The 17,466-nt window shown below is 44.1% G+C and overlaps 1 protein-coding gene across 1 annotated transcript in view; it reads left to right on the top strand.

Moving 5' to 3' along the window:
• LOC137332264 (electrogenic aspartate/glutamate antiporter SLC25A13, mitochondrial) overlaps positions 1–17,466 on the top strand; it is a 150,667-nt gene that overhangs the window by 81,317 nt on the left and 51,884 nt on the right. The window contains exons 6-12 of the mRNA XM_067995972.1: positions 4,248–4,394; positions 6,348–6,486; positions 7,087–7,180; positions 11,051–11,129; positions 15,178–15,183; positions 16,522–16,606; positions 17,019–17,177. Of these exons, the coding sequence (XP_067852073.1) occupies positions 4,248–4,394; positions 6,348–6,486; positions 7,087–7,180; positions 11,051–11,129; positions 15,178–15,183; positions 16,522–16,606; positions 17,019–17,177 (709 nt within the window). The remainder of the gene's footprint in view (positions 1–4,247; positions 4,395–6,347; positions 6,487–7,086; positions 7,181–11,050; positions 11,130–15,177; positions 15,184–16,521; positions 16,607–17,018; positions 17,178–17,466) is intronic.

The following is a 17,466-nucleotide window of genomic DNA, read 5'->3' as shown; positions in this document are numbered from 1 at the left end:
TTACGATGCGTGCTTTCTCTGCTCTATTATACCCAAGTTGTTTATATCTCAGGAAGTGTGGTTTCCTTGAGTTGTCTGTAGACCCCATTTGTACATCTGCATGTTACTTCCCAAATCCACTATCTTTTTTGAGACATTACCTCATATTACTAGTGTATGGTCAGGTCAGGTCATTATCAGGTCACCTGTATCTCCCATTTCATACATTGCTTTCAAATGCTCATTTTCTACTGTGATACATTATTTTAAATTTGAAGCACACCAACTTATATACAAAATAAACATTCAACGAGTAATAATTACTACACGATAATATCACAACACTGGCATACGTTCTGAGATGCAGTACTATGTAAAGCATAAAACAAAATACTAAAGATACTGAAACACTCAGCAGGTCAGGCAGCATCTAAGGAGAAAGGTTAGGTTAATGTTTCAGATCTACGATGATTAGGTCATAGACTTGAAACAATCTAACCTTTTTTCTTTCTCTACAGCTGCTGCCTCACCTGTGGAGTGTTTCCAACATTTTCTGTTTTTATACCGTGTAAAACTTGACGTGCTATGATTGGGGTGCTTCTGAAGAACCTTCCAGCATTACGCTGGTTAGGCCTTTATGACTTGCAGTGATGCCAATGGGGGGCTGCTGGTGGAGCCTCCTTTGAGAAGAGAAGCCTTACCACCACAGCATCTTTCAAACTGAGATGAATGTCGCTTCTTTCTGCAGGTGGATGGCGTAGCCACCAGCGAGAAAACACAAAGCACCTCTCAGCCTGTCTTAAACCCATCCTCAGGTCCACCTCTTCCTCTGCACATGTCAGCTTGGAGAATCCCCACTGGCACACTACTGGCGTCAGTAAAAAGAGCTAGGACCAAAAAAATTAATGATTGGCACGATGGCTCAGAAAGCCTAAGTGCCAGCAGAAAATAAAAGAAAACGTTTATAAGAAGGGCCTTCAAAAGGCTGAAAAACACATTCCGTTGAGTCTTGTATAGAGCCCTTTGCCTAAAGTTCCACCCTGAGGCCTTTTTGCCAGGTTTCCAGGAGCATGCTCATTGCCTTTCTCAATGATTAGATGGATATTGATAGATTAGGTGAATGGGCAAAACTGTGGCAAATGGAATTCAATGTAGACAAATGTGAGGTCATCCACTTTGGATCAAAAAAGGATAGAACAGGGTACTTTCTAAATGGTAAAAAGTTAAAAACAGTGGATGTCCAAAGGGACTTAGGGGTTCAGGTACATAGATCATTGAAGTGTCATGAACAGGTGCAGAAAATAATCAAGAAGGCAAATGGAATGCTGGCCTTTATATCTAGAGGACTAGAGTACAAGGGGGCAGACGTTATGCTGCAGCTATACAAAACCCTGGTTAGACCGCACCTGGAGTACTGTGAGCAGTTCTGGGCACTGCACCTTCGGAAGGACATATTGGCCTTGGAAGGAGTACAGCGTAGGTTTACTAGAATGATACCCGGACTTCAAGGGTTAAGTTACGAGGGGAGATTACACAAATTGGGTTGTATTCTCTGGAGTTTTGAAGGTTAAGGGGTGATCTGATCGAAGTTTATAAGATATTAAAGGGAACAGATAGGGTGGATAGAGAGAAACTATTTCCGCTGGTTGGGGATTTTAGGAGTAGGGGGCACAGTCTAAAAATTAGAGCCAGACCTTTCAGGAGCACGATTAGAAAACATTTCTACACACAAAGGGTAGTAGAAGTTTGGAACTCTCTTCCGCAAATGGCAATTGATACTAGCTCAATTGCTAAATTTAAATCTGAGATAGATAGCTTTTTGGCAACCAAAGGTATTAAGGGATCTGGGTCAAAGGCAGGTATATGGAGTTAGATCACAGATCAGCCATGATCTTATCAAATGACGGAGCAGGCACGAGGGGCTGAATGGCCTACTCCTGTTCCTATGGATGTCATCAAAAGTGGGGAGTCATCTGTTTATTATGAGACAGTTATCTACCAAGTAGTTAGCTCCCTATCTGAAAGGTGAGTGGCAACGAAATCACTGCAAAACCACAGCCAAGAAAGCAAATAGAACATTGAACCACATAGTCAAAGCAGTTGAAGAAAGTCATGCTTAAATTGTATGTGCCCTGATCAGATCATAACTTGAGTGCTATGTCCATCTCTGATTACTGAGACACAAGGGAGACATTCAAGTCCTGGAGCTGGTACAGAGAAGAGCCACAAAACTGACTTCTAAGGGGCAGCGTTGTACAGTGGACAGATAAATAGTCTATTATCTTCAATACTTGAAGTCAATAACTTCAACAAAAATGGACTGTGATGTAGAACCAGGTGAACAACATTATAAGGATCTTAAACTATTTTCAATTACAGTTAGCTACTTAATTTGGGAATCATTAATTGATCTTTACAGAGAAAACAAGTAATGAAGATGTAAAAGATTGGGAATCCTCAAAGCTTGGAGCTGTTCACCCTCTTTGGTAACATTGGTGTTCTGTAAAACTAATATCTGTCCCGTGATGGAATATTGTAGTCTTTTCATACAGGTTACAGACTAAATCCACTTGTGCTCCTTGTCACACAATAGATATGCATGCAGAAGTCCATTTGCACCATTTTAGCTCATCCATTCAGAAATATCCTATAATTCTTCTCTTTCCCCCTGCCCCCAACACAACACGCAAGTATTTAAGTGTTTTCAGGATTTTTACCTCAACTACCCTACCAGTAAGTCCATTCCATGTTTTGATTACTGTCTTTGTGAATAACTTGCTGACATCAGTCCTAAATTTGCCTTTTATTTGTCCTGCATGATTTATTTTGAACGTAATGGTTCAGATTTATCTCTCTACCATTTACTTCCATGTATATATTCTTATATACTTGCATAACATTATCTCTGTCATCTCTTCTCAAGGCTGAAAGCCCAGGATTCTCCGGTCTTTGTTTATATAACTTAGGGATCAATTTTGTGGCTCTTCTCTGCACCACCTCTAGGGCTGGAATATCTCCCTTGTGTTTCAGTGAGCAGAACTTGACACAATACACAGTTATGGTCAGACCAGAGCATGTACATTTTAAGAATGACCTTCTCCCACTTGCAGTCTTCTGCTTTGGTTATGTGTTCAACATTCTATTTGCTAACTTGGTTGTTGCTTTGTAGTGATTTGGACATGTTGACCACCGAGTCTATTAAAACCAGGGGATCTCTTTCAACTTCAGCCGTAACTATTTTGATAACCTACGTGGTTTATTTATGCTGCCTGTTTTTTTTTCTTCCTTTTGTACAGTTTTGTCAGAATTGAATTATATCTGCCACTGTTGCATATTTTATCAGAACTCTTTTTAAAGTTCCTAAACTGCCTCCTCATATTCAATTAGTTTGGCATCAAATGCAAATTTGGCCAATTTACTTTAAGCTTCTGAATCCAAGTTACCAATGTAAATTGCGAACAACAGGATTCCATAACAAATAGGTGGGACACTTCTCATTTCATCCCCCCCCTCCCCCAACATCACTTCTCAAACAACTACCCATTGCTTCTGTTAAGAATTCAAAAATCTCATCGTTGTCTCTTAGTACATATATATATCATTTAGTATATTATGTATCTGATGCTCATCAGTTTATGCCCTATTAGCATCTTGTACCTCTTCTGACTGCCGTCTTATCGTTATAATATGGAAGGAATTTCTGACAGTTATGCACAATCCACAACAGTCCAAAGCCAGGCAGACCAGGAAATCTGATGAGGACAGTCAGTGCAATGCCAGAGTCTGCCGCCTGCATCACTGAAGAAACTGTACAGTCAACTCACTAAGATTATGAGTATAGTTGCAACCAAGGAGTTGGTAATGCTTAAGTCATGCACTCCATGTTTTATGCCACGAACATGAGTTGCTTCATTGTTCATTGTCGGTCTTAAATATTTGCACAGCATATCAATGATGAAGTTTAAAACATCAGCCTATCAGACTTTATCCTGTGGTGTTGTCATCTGGGAATCTGTCCTTTATTTGCAGAAGCTTAAATGGAGAATAGAGTTAACCGTGAAGTGCATGGTTTAGGGAAATTAACTGCTGATACTCCAGTATGGTTTCTCTAAATATTACTGTGGTGCTGGCCAAGTTTGGTGAGATACCTATCCTTGTTACAGTTGACTCCATTTGCATCCTGTTGTTAACCCACCTAATGCACAAAATGAAAATAATCACCAGAATTTTAAAACATTTTGATTCATATTTATTTTCTGAATTTGCAGGAGTTGCAGCTGGAACACGCAAGACAGGCTTTTATGCAGAGAGATAAAGATAAGAGTGGCAGCATTTCAGTCTTGGATTTCAAGGATATCATGGTCACTATTCGCCCACACATGCTGACCCAATTTGTGGAGCAGTCTTTGGTAACAGTAAGTTGCATGATTATATTTAACACTTAGGTTCTGTGGAATCCTGAAACCAGTATAAATGTGTAAAACTGCATTCATACCGAACTTTACTAAATGATCATATTTTCGCTAGTGATGGCCTCTGTTGTGTGATACTAATGTTTTAAAAAAATAGGTAGTTATTATTCTAAGAGAATTTTTTCAATGAGTTACTTCTTTAAAAACATCTTTAAAGTGCACCTTTCAAGACCAAGGGGGAGAAATTTGCCGTGCGCCCAAAATGGGCGGGAAATCAGTGGGTCTGAGGCCCAGGCCAAATATGGTGTTGGGCATCATTTCAATGGAAGCAGCGAGCTGTGGGTCACAATGCAGGTCGAGGCCTGATGATTTCTAGCCAGTTCTGACGCTGAGCTGGCCCACAGGTAGGTCCTGAGGGAGGAGGCAAAGCTGAGGGGGCAGGCCCGGGCCAGCAGCAGCCCGCAGTGTTTTTGTGGAGCCAGGAGGAGCAGACATACTTCTTGTAGCTCCACAATTATGTAACTTTGAAAAGTTTTGTGGCTGTTTTTTGAGCAGCTTCCTGTAGTCCCTTTAAGGAACACTAGTTAAGCTGCTCAAGACCTGGTATAACCAGGCTCTGCCCATTTGTTTGTGAATTTTACATTGGGATCAGCAAAGGCTGAACAGGCTGGGGTTCTTTTCTCTAGAAAAGAGAAGGCTGGGAGGTGATCTGGCAGAAGTCTTTAAGATAATGAAAAGGTTTGATAGGGTGGAAGTCGAAACAATGTTTCCACTTGTGGGGGGTGTCCAAAACTAGAGGTCATCAATACAACATAATTACTGATGAATCCAATAGGGAATTCAGGAGAAACTTCTTTACCCAAAGAATGGTAAGAATGTGGAACGTGCTACCACAAGGAGTAGTTGAGGCAAATGGCATAGATGCATTTAAGGGGAAGTTAGGTAAGTACACGAGGGAGAAAGGAATAGAAGGATAATAGGGTTAGAGGAAGAGGAGTGGGAGGAGGCTTGTGTGGAGCATAAACGCTGGCATAGACCAGTTGGGCCGAATGGCCTGTTTCTATGCTGTAGACTCGATGGGGGTGATATTAAACCCCAAGAACAGGTGGGTTGGGGCGGGTGGGAGTTGAAAATAGTTGTTTTTTTGGGTCGCGACCACAAAATTTTCAGGCTTTGCATTCCCAGTGGGAAGCCTGTACTTTTACGCGCCGTTAAAGCCAGAAATAAAGCCGGGTTGCGGTAGCGACCCAAAAAACAACTATTTTCAACTCTCACCCGCCCCCAGCCCACCAATTCTTGGGGTCTAAAATCACCCCATATGTAGCTGGCGTAGGACCCCAATTTGCAAAGTAAAGCAGCCTTGCATCTGGGGGGAGGGAGCTGTTCGCCCATTTACAGGTCCGCTTGAACATGGCATCAGATGGGCCTTGGGTGTCAATGGAGTGGCCGAGGTTAATCCCCCCCCCCACCCTACCCCTCCTGCACCGATTTTCAACTACTGGCCACTTGTTTTTCAGGCACAAAACGGACGGCTGGGAGTTGAATTTCTCCCCCCAAATCCTTTGTCATGCTTTAGTTGGGCGAGTTGCAGTAATTTGATGCTTGTAATAATTTGCTGTTGCCTAGTTTATTAGAGCTATACAAATTCTGAGTAGTTTTGAAATGCAATAACTTAAGACTGTGTACTATTATAAATTACTACCATACCATATGTATTTGTTTAGGTTTCCAAGAAATGGTTTGTGTTCTGCTAATAATTAGTTGTTTGCAGAAACTTTTGTTGTAAACTTTGTTGGGGATATGGTCTGTCTTAACTATATAATTTAAGTTTTATTTAACTACAAGTAACAATGTGCATTACTTATAAGGAGTTTTATACTGAAGCGTTTCCAATTCAAAAGGCATGAATAACTTTGCATGAGTAAAATTTACTATTTTTGTTTTCCTTTATTGTAGGCAGCAGGAGGTACTGCAACCCATCGGGTCAGCTTCTCCTACTATAATGGTTTTAACTCTCTCCTTAACAACATGGAGCTCATTATAGGAGTCTACCGTACTATGGCTGGCTCCAGAAGAAATATGCAAGTTGCTAAAGGTTAGGAGGAATTCTGATTATGCCTTCTGGATATTTCCCAGGTTTAAAAGGGGGAAAGTAATGCATATGCTTTTTTTTTAAAGGTCAGTGACTGGTTTCCCAGCTCAGTCTGTGACACATCCTTTGACTACTGTGTTCCATCTCTTTAATCCACCCTGTAGTCCTTTGTTATTTTTATTTCAGTGGACTTCAGGTTTAACTAAGCCGGAGTCAGATACATGGGGATTTTAAAGGCTCAAACACACTAGGCTAATGGCCAAATTGGCACTCTATAAAAACAGCTTTACAGTGCAGTTTAAGTATTCTGTAACTCATGCTGGCAGTACAGTAAGCTGCCCTACATGCTTGGACTGAGATCTTATCAGCCTTATCTGACTACTTTTACTGCACGTTCTTACTGCAGCAAAAAGGCTTCATTAGTTAAACCTACTGGGACTGATGCCTGCAAATTTCCACATGCCCTCTTTGCATTGACCCACATCTGATTAGTACCTTATGTCTAGTAATAGAAGGTACATCTTCAAGTAGTAGTATAGTCCTTTTTTTACTTTCAGTTAATGTTAAACAATGAAACAATATAGTGCATTTTTTTTTCTTCAGAGGAATTTATTCTTGCTGCCCAGAAACTTGGTCAGGTCACACCTATGGAAATTGATATTTTGTTTCACTTATCGGACCTCTACAAATCCCGTGGGTGAGTTGGATGCCATGACTGACTGTATTTAGTAAAAAAAAAGATATTGCCTATTTGGCAGTTAAATAGCATAAAATTAGAATGTGTTCATACAGGGAGTATGGACAACACTTGATGATGGACCACCTCCACTTAAAGCTACCAAATCTTGTGCGTTTCACCAAAGGTTTAAGTAAAAATTTGTAGACCCCACACACTGTGTTTAATATATAGCTGTGGTATATTAGGAGCAGAAAGGCTTGAGGGCATGTACTTTAATTGTTTTAATTTATTGACTAAATTAGTCAATCACTTAGTTAAGCTATTTCTTTAGAGTATATTGAGTTGTAATGTCACATTTCAGTTTCTGACATAAAAACTTTACGAGTTTAATGGTGATCGAGATTATGTTGTGAAGTATGTTAATTATTGGTGGTTAGATTATCATGAAGTATGTTCCATATTCTGTGGTTACCAACAGAGTAATGTCACAGAAGAACTTGTGAAATGTGAATAATTTAAAATTGGGCCTATCCATTTAGGTGTGGAGCTTGAATTTTTAGGCCAATATATCCTAACCTCTCCCTCCATTCTTTTGGTGTTGATCTTAAAGTTATGCAGCAGTCATTTCTGCAAGGATTCTACGATCGCCTGCGGTAACTTCAGTGGAAGATCAGCGAAAACCCTTTTATTCACACTGCTACACTCTTTTGTGAAAACCGAGGCACTGTACTCCTTTTAGTATCTCCACCATTACGTCATCCTCCGGTTCCTTTTTCATCTCTAATTGGCACTACCCCATAACTATTGTTTTACTTTTATGTGTTTATAAAGACTTATTATTTCCCTTTGTTACCTGCCAGTTTTTCTCCATAACCTCTTAGGATTTCGAATAATTTTTGAATCCTGTCATATTTTCTACACTTTGATTTTTTTTCCTATTCGCCCTAGATTTGCCATATTGCTCATAAATCTCATTTTAACATGTTTCTTTGTTCATCCAAGAAAAATGACACAGACTTTTGTTTTTATTCATTCATTGGATGTGCGTGTCGCTGGCGAGGCCGGCATTTATTGCCCATACCTAATTGCCTTTGAGAAGGTGGTGGTGAGCCGTCTTCTTGAACCGCTGCAGTCTGTGTGGTTACGGTTCTCCCACAGTGCTGTTAGGAAGGGAGTTCCAGGATTTTGACCCAGCGACGATGAAGGAACGGCAATATATTTCCAAGTCGGAATGGTGTGTGACTTGGAGGGGAACGTGCAGGTGGTGTGGTTCCCATGTGCCTGCTGCTCTTGTCCTTCTAGGTGGTAGAGGTCGCGGGTTTGGGAGGTGCTGTCGAAGAAGCCTTGGCGAGTTGCTGCAGTGCATCCTGTGGATGGTACACACTGCAGCCACAGTGCGCCGGTGGTGAAGGGATTGAATGTTTAGGGAGGTGGATGGGGTGCCAATCAAGCAGGCTGCTTTGTCCTGGATGGTGTCGAGCTTCTTGAGTGTTGTTGGAGCTGCGCTCATCCAAGCAAGTGGAGAGTGTTCCATCACACTCCTGACTTGTGCCTTGTAGAAAGGCTTTGGGGAGTCAGGAGGTGAGTCACTCGCCGCAGAATACCCAGCCTCTGACCTGCCCTTGTAGCCACAGTATTTATATGGCTGGTCCAGTTAAGTTTCTGGTCAGTGGTGACCCCCAGGATGTTGGTGGGGGATTCGGTGATGGTAATGCCGTTGAATGTCAAGGGGAGGTGGTTAGACTCTCTTGTTGGAGATGGTCATTGCCTGGCACTTGTTTGGTGTGAATGCTACTTGCCACTTATGAGCCCAAGCCTGGATGTTGTCCAGGTCTTGCTGCATGCGGGCTCAGACTGCTTCATTATTTGAGGGGTTGCGAATGGAACTGAACACTGCAATCAACAGCGAACATCCCCATTTCTGAGCTTATGATGGAGGGAAGGTCATTGATGCAGCAGCTGAAGATGGTTGGGCCTAGGACACTGCCATGAGGAACTCCTGCAGCAATGCCCTGGGGCTGAGATGATTGGCCTCCAACAACCACTATCATCTTCCTTTATGCTAGGTATGATTCCAGTCACTGGAGAGTTTTCCCCCTGATTCCCATTGACTTCAATTTTACGAGGGCTCCTTGGTGCCACACTCGGTCAAATGCTGCCTTGATGTCAAGGGCAGTCCCTCTCACCTCACCTCTGGAATTCAGCTCTTTTGTCCATGTTTGGACCAAGGCTGTAATGAGGTCTGGAGCCGAGTGGTCCTGGCGGAACCCAAACTGAGCATCGGTGAGCAGGTTATTGGTGAGTAAGTGCAGCTTGATAGCGCTGTCGACGACACCTTCCATCACTTTGCTGATGATTGAGAGTAGACTGATGGGGCAGTAATTGGCCTAATTGGATTTTCCCTGTTTTTTTGTGGACAGGACATACCTGGGCAATTTTCCACATTGTCTGGTAGATGCCAGTGTTGTAGCTGTACTGGAACAGCTTGGCCAGAGGCGCAGCTAGTGCTGGAGCACAAGTCTTCATCACTACAGCTGGGCTGTTGTGGCCCATAGCCTTTGCTGTATCCAGTGCACTCAGCCGTTTCTTGATATCAAGTGGAGTGAATCGAATTGGCTGAAGACTGGCTTCTGTGATGGTGGGGATATCGGGAGGAGGCCGAGATGGATCATCCACTCGACACTTCTGGCTGAAGATGGTTGCAAACGCTTCAGCCTTGTCTTTTGCACTCAAGTGCTGGACTCCACCATCATTGAGGATGGGGATGTTTGCAGAGCCTCCTCCTCCTGTTAGTTGTTTCATTGTCCACCACCATTCACGACTGGATGTGGCAGGACTGCAGAGCTTTGACCTGATCCGTTGGTTGTGGAATCGCTTAGCTCTGTCTATAGCATGTTGCTTCCGCTATTTAGCATGCAAGTAGTCCTGAGTTGTAGCTTCACCAGGTTGGCACCTCATTTTTAGGTACGTCTGGTGTTGCTCCTGGCACGCTCTTCTACACTCCTCATTGAACCGGGGTTGATCCCCTGGCTTGTTGGTAATGGTAGAGTGAGGAACATGCCGGGCCATGAGGTAACAGATTGTGCTGGAATACAATTCTGCTGCTGCTGATGGCCCACAGCACCTCATGGATGCCCAGTTTTGAGCTGCTAGATCTGTTCTGAATCTATCCCATTTAGCATGGTGGTAGTGCCACACAACATGTTGGATGGTGTCCTCAGTGCGAAGACGGGACTTCGTCTCCCCGAGGACTGTGTGGTGGTCACTCCTACCAATACTGTCGTGGACAGATGCGACAGGTAGATTGGTGAGGACGAGGTCAAGTAGGTTTTTCCCTCATGTTGGTTCGCTCACCACCTGCCGCAGGCCCAGTCTGGCAGCTATGTCCTTCAGGACTCGGCCAACTCGGTCAGTAGTGGTGCTACCGAGCCACTCTTGGTGATGGACATTGAAGCCCCCCACCCAGAGTACATTTTGTGCCCTTGCTACCCTCAGTGCTTCCTCCAAGTGGTGCTCAACATGGAGGAGGCCTGATTCATCAGCTGAGGGAGGATGGTCGGTGGTAATCAGCAGGAGGTTTCCTTGCCCATGTTTGACCTGATGCCATGAGATTTCATGGGGTCCAGAGTCAATGTTGAGGACTCCCAGGGCCACTCCCTCCTGACTGTATATCATTGTACCGCCACCTCTGGTGGGTCTGTCTTGCGGTGGGACAGGACATACCCAGGGATGGTAATGGAAGACTCTGGGACGTTGGCTGAAAGGTATCCAAATTCATGATATGCGCTCCCAGTGTGCGAAGCTCCATACCAGGAGTGTGCATTTGTAACATCTACCCTAAAACTGTTAATTTCCTCTACATAAGAGGTATAATGTTTTTCTTCATAGATATGTCACATTAGCAGACCTTAACAGAATAGCACCTCTAGAGGAAGGAGTCTTGCCATACTACCTGAGCGAATCTAAGGTGAGAGAGTTATAAAATAATATACATTTACATTTTTAGGGCTTGAAAGTGTGCTATGTTTATGGATTTAATCTTTACAAGATAAAGTCTGGTTGCTAAAATATTATTTAATTTGGCTGTTCATATGTATTCGAACTGGTTTAGTATTCTAAACCACAATCACAATCTATCATTTCAGATCTGTGTTTCAAATATTAGTGATGTTACATTAGCTCTTTGATACCTTGTTATTGCACATCCACAAATTTACCAACATTTTTATTAATAAGTTTGCAAATTCAATATTTATACTGGAATCTTGATTATCTGCTCTTCTAGTGTCTTGCATTTTGATTACTTGCAAATATTTTTGTGGCAGGAGAGCCCAGGTTGAAGTCAGGGCCATGTCGAGAGGAGCTGGGGCTGGGTGGGAAGAAAAAACATTGTGAGAAAATCTTTTCGTATAAAAACCCTACTTCATCATATGTGAAAGAGTGATTGTGTAATAAAAGTGGCTGAACTCAACAACAACCTTGTGCCTTTAATGTAAGAAAATGTTCTAACGCACTTAACAGGAGGGTAATCAGACAAAACTCAACACCAAGCCAATGAAGGAGATGTTAAGAGGGGTGGCTAAAAGCTTGGTCAGAGGTAAGTTTTAAGGAGGGCCATAAAGGAGAAAAGGGAGATGGAAAGATGTAGGGAGAAAATTCTAAACGTTTAGTGCCTAGATGGCTGAAAACACAACTACCAATGATGGGGCAAAGGGATTTCAGGATGCACAAGCAGCCAGAGCTGGAGGAATGCAGAGTTCTCGAAGCGTTGTCAGCCTGGAGAAGGTTACAGAGACAGGGAGGGGTGAGGCCATGGAGGGATTTAAACATAAGAATTAGAATTATAAATTTGAGGCATTAGGGGGACCAGATACTAATGTAGGCCAGCAAACACAGAGGTGATGGATGAGTGGGACTTGGTGCAGGATTGGATATGGACAGCAAAGCTTTGGATGAGCTGAAGTTTATGGAGGGTTGAGGATGAAAGACTGACCAGGAGAGCATTGGAATAGTCGAGTTTGGAGGTGACAAAGTCATCGATGAGGGTTTTGGCAGCAGATGGCAGAGGCAGAGACGGGCGTGTAATGGATTTAGAAGTAGGCAGTCTTTGTGATGGAGAGGATATGGGATTGGAAACTTTATAACTACAGGTTTTTATGGACTTTGGGGAATTCTCTCCTCCAAAAGGCTATGGATGCTGGGTCAATTGAAATTGAAATTTTCAAAACTGAGATTGACAGAACTTTGTTAGGTATGGATATCAATTTAAGGCATTGGGGGACCGGAAGCCAATATAGGTTAGCAAGCACAGGGGTGATGGATGTGTGGGACGTGGATCATTGAGTGGACTCACTGACAGGAAGGGAAATAAAAATGGACTCCGGCCATTTGTCCTAACATCTCTTGTGCAGAGATCAAAAATAATTCAAAATCGAAGTCTGTGATTTGGGTGAAGAGATCAATTTGATTTTTAGTTTACATAGGGCAATGATCTAGAATGACTGTAGCAAAAGCAAAATAATGCGGATGCAGGAAATCTGAAATAAAAACAGAAAATGCTGGAAAAGCTCAGCAAGTGAGGCAGCATCTGTGGAGAAAGAAACAGAATTAACGTTTTAGGTCGAAGACCTTTCGTCACGACTGTAGCTTTGTTGGGGACTTTTTCATCTGCTGCACAATTGATCATCCATTCACTCAATGCAAAATGTTGTGGACTAATTGATAGAGATTGATTGCTATGATTATTTAACAACTCTATTATCATTGTATGAAGGATATGCTGACAGGGAGAGAGGAGGCTCGTGCAGAGCATAAACACCGGCGTGGACCCCTCGGGCCGAATGGCCTGTTTTTGTGCTGTACATTCTATGTATCATGCGACTACCAGGATGGTAGAAGGCAAACCTTGGTCTTTTTTTGTCTAGAAATTCCTATGTTCTGTCCAGGGTGTTGATTGCTTCAATACCTTGTTAGCAGTAATAGTATTGTAATAATAAAAAAAAGAGTCCAGGTAATATGTCATGCTGCATGTATGGAATAACTATGATGCTGGTTCCTGGTGTAACATAAGGAATGATTTCTTGAACCTATAATGGCTCTTTGGACATACTGACACAGACTAGGAATAAGGCAGAGCCTGACCTAGCAAGGGAGTGAGATTACTGCCTTTCCAGATGGCAACACATTCACATCAGTCCTGCTTCCCTCAACTCCAATGACATTTTAGCAGCCTGAAAGCTTGCAAGTCCACGCCACTACCACGCCAGTGAGGCACAGCAGCCTCAAGCACAGTAAATGTGGTCGGCAAGTTAGGGACAGGAAGGTGTCCTTCTCCATATGTGGTATCTGCACTGCTAGTCATCAAGACAAGTTTCATACATGTCGTCACCATATTCGTCCTCATGAACCAAATTTGATGGGTTGCCTAAGGGTGCACCCATTGTGATGTCAGGATCAGAGTTGTTCAGCACTGCACAGCCCGGCATCCAAAGCAAAAAGTCCAATTTCACTGATGCAGTACTTAAACTCCGTAATACTGATGTCAAAACCAACATAAAAGTCAGAAACTCGCATGAGAAGTGCGTTCTGCCTGCTCCAATGTAAAGAGTGATCTCAGAAATGCCGCTTCTCTCTCTGTGTTCACCTTTATTGCGGTAGCATTCATCTGACTTGCACATGACCTGCAACCGAAAGCTGGTCCACGTGTGCTCTTGACATTATCAAAATGCAATTTAAACTCCATTTAAGTGGCAAAGTTTGGTTCGGTGCATTGCAATTTTGAGCCAGAGGAAATAGCGGGGCTGCGCAAAAGTGGGGCTAAATGGACATAATGGGCCCGATGTTAGCAGGGCTGCGGGTTCTCTGCGGGGGGGCTATCGGGCGCATGGGTAACGCGCCCGGTGAAATTAGTGAGTTTCCCGCGCGATCGTAGCAGACAAACCACTAATTGGATCCACTTACCTGCTCCTCCGGGCTCCCCACTGCTGATCTGCGCGTCGGGCGGGCTGCGCATGCGCAGTAAGATCTGTCAGCTGGAGGCGCTCTATTTAAAGGGGCAGTCCTCCACTGACAGATGCTGCAACAAATAGCAAAAATTACAGCATGGAGCAGCCCAGGGGGAAGGCTGCTCCCAGTTTAATGATGCCTCACTCCAGGTATCAATACATAGGGTGAGGAGGAGGGGGAGGACAGAGATCTTCCTCCTGGCGGGCGGGAGGAAGTGGCCCGCCTCTGCCACCAGGAAGGCCTGGCTCGAGATGGCAGAGGAGGTCACCAGCGCCACCAACATATCGCCCACCTGCATACAGTGCAGGAGGCACTCCAATGACCTCAGTAGGTCAGCCAAAGTGAGTACACGTAGTCTTTCCCCTACACTCCGTCTGCCACAGCACTGCCCCCACCCCACATCTCCTTCGGCACTGCCAACACTACTCTGTCACATCACCCCTCATACCCACTCAAACCTCATCCTCATCTTACCTGCACCTGCACCTACTCACCTCGCCAGTACTCACCCCGCCACTACCACTCAACCCAATCCTCATACAATCTCATAGCTCTATCTCATACTCACCCTCTCGTACATCTCTTTCACGGCCAGCCTCACTCAACCTGCCACTACCTGTGCTGCAGCCACAGGGCATGCATCACATATGTGCAGTAGGCAGCGTAAGGCAAACGTGTCGTGAGCATGAAGGGGATGCACAAGGGTGTTTGAGGGTTCGTCATGGGTGTTACTTATATCGAATTTCTGAACAACGAACATTACATATTATATTGGCACCACTACTGCCATGTCTTCGCGAATCCTGTCTGGTTTGTGCAATAATGCCCGCTCCTGAGGATCACTATGAGGAGCCACAACTGATGCCACCCATTGTGTCACTGCAGAGTGGGTGTAGGTCTATTCGCAGGGCTCTTCTGCGCAGACGACTGGGAGACATCGGCGATGTCCCCGGTTGCACCCTGGAAGGATGCGGAGGAGAAGTTGTTGAGGGCAGTGGTGACTTTGACAGCGACAGGTAAGAAGATGGTGCTCGGGCCAGCCAGGAGCAGCTCGGCATGAAGGAGGCTGCAGATGTCCACGACTACATGTCGAATGACTCTGAGCCTCCGTGTGCACTGCTGCTCAGAGAGGTCCAGGCAGCTGAGCCTCGGTCTGTGGACCCTGTGGCGAGGGTAGTGCCCTCTGCGACGCATCTCTCTCTGCGGTAGCCCTCCCTCCTGCTGTGCAGGTGGATGTGTCACAGCACTCTGTTGTGGAGCTCCACGTGTCAGAGGTGGATGGCGAGGCTGGTGATGCTGTTCGCCCTCCGAGGAGGTCATGACTGCAGCTACGGCGGCCCCCATCCGCAAGATGTACATCTGAGGGGGTCCGCAAGGTAGGTACATGTCTCCGGACCCCGGGGTAAGTGTGCAGGTTGGTGACTTTGACTGTCAGGAGGAGGGTGGTGGAGGCCAAACTTTGTCCCAAGTGACAGAGTGGCCTCCTGCAATGGGTGAGGGTCTTCCCCCCCCCCCCCACAACCTGTCAAATGGACCTTTGCAGCTGCCACAGGCTGACAGCTGCAACGTGTCCATTTGACCTGGGAGTGTTTCCCCCAGTGTGGGGAACAGTCCCACTTTGTTCTAAAATCCCACGTAATCCCTTAATCAGGTCAGTTAATGACCTGAAATACCTACATAAAGCCAGCGGGGTTCCACTTGACAGTATTTAATTGCCTGCGGGATTCCCACCAGTGGGGGCTGCGTGCGCACACCGGCGCATCAGCGGGGAACCCGGAAGTGCGCGGGTTCGGGGCGGGCTCCAGTACCGCGCCGGGATTCTCCGATTTTTGGAGCCCCCCCGCCAGGAACGCACCCGGTAGCGGGTGCTAAAATAGAGCCCAATGGTTCTGTGCCTATTTTATCTGTCCGTTATGCCCAAAAATTGGATGCAAGTGGCAAATTAGAGGAATATCAGACCGTACTTTTTCAAAAGTTTTTTTAATATAAAACCCCTTTATGTAGTGGGGAGCAATAGAAAACCCAGGTTGTTCCAACTGGGCACTGCTCAGTCTTCTGGCATATAGCAAATATAATCTGATCCTTTTTGCATTAAACTGCTTTATGTGGTTTCTACTATATGGCCTGAGGATATCGAGAGACATTTTAAACTGTTTTCTTAAATTATTTGATTTGTTGCTTTATCAAGGATTAGGTACACATTGTGACATCCAACACCTTTTCCCTTAAGTCAGAGCAGATCCATTCATTCTTTGTTGCAGTACAGTAGTTTAACATTTGGCACTTGAGATGAGTAATGAAGTGAATAAACCTTGTAGATTGCTGCCTTCTCAGATTTCTGATTTTTTTTTAAGCTGGCCATGAGTGACACGACTCGATCTTTGCTGATCAATGTTGCAGAGTCAGGATACAGATTTGTTCTCGGTGCAATTGCTGGAGGTTAGTTGCTATACATTTTCTTTCCCCTCTGCATAGATAATTTCTGTATAAGAAAAAAAATGCCCCCTCTGCCTTTGGAGCTGATTCTTCAATATGTTGATGGGAGACAGTATCATGGGAATCTTTATATAAAGTGCTTTTGTGCCTGCCACTGATCAGAGGTGGTATTTCTGTCTCACTTGGCTCCAGACTGGCTTCAGAAGAGACAGGTTAATAATGAGTTAGAGTTACTTCTGATACATTTTTAATTAAAACTGCCTATGACATCTTTCTTTGTAACTAGATAAAGTTGGCAGATGAAAAGAACCTAATTGATGAATGTGATTTCCATTGAGGGAGTAGATTAATGTCTCTTCCTTTGTCTCCATTGATGCAGATTTTAAAATAACTTTATCGCTACTTTCCTCTACAGCCGTTGGTGCCACTGCGGTCTATCCAATTGACCTGGTGAAAACTCGTATGCAGAACCAACGTTCCACGGGGGCATTTGTGGAAGAGGTTATGTACAATAACAGCATTGATTGCTTCAGGAAAGTGCTACGATATGAAGGTTTCGTTGGACTTTACAGAGGTCAGTTCGTGCATTGTTCTGCAGTCAATCAGTTCACATTGTTGACAGGGTGCTCAAAGGAAATGTGATCCTCCTGTTCTGAAGTCGTTACTAAAGTAGGCAGCAGATACTGCCACTTACTGGATAAACTCTGTCACAATACTTCACTTGAAGAAGGCATCACCATTCTTATGAATCACTCCCAGAACTGCCCCTAATTTAAAACCATTAACAACATTTTTTTGGCTTTGTTTTCCATAAAGTTTTATTTTCATTTCAGATCCATTCTGATATTTCCATTGATAATTTT

The sequence above is a fragment of the Heptranchias perlo genome, chromosome 2 (genome assembly GCF_035084215.1).
Source record: "Heptranchias perlo isolate sHepPer1 chromosome 2, sHepPer1.hap1, whole genome shotgun sequence".
Classification (NCBI taxonomy): domain Eukaryota; kingdom Metazoa; phylum Chordata; class Chondrichthyes; order Hexanchiformes; family Hexanchidae; genus Heptranchias; species Heptranchias perlo.
The sequence above is the reverse complement of the archived record's forward strand: the minus strand, read 5'-3'. Positions and strand labels throughout refer to the sequence as shown.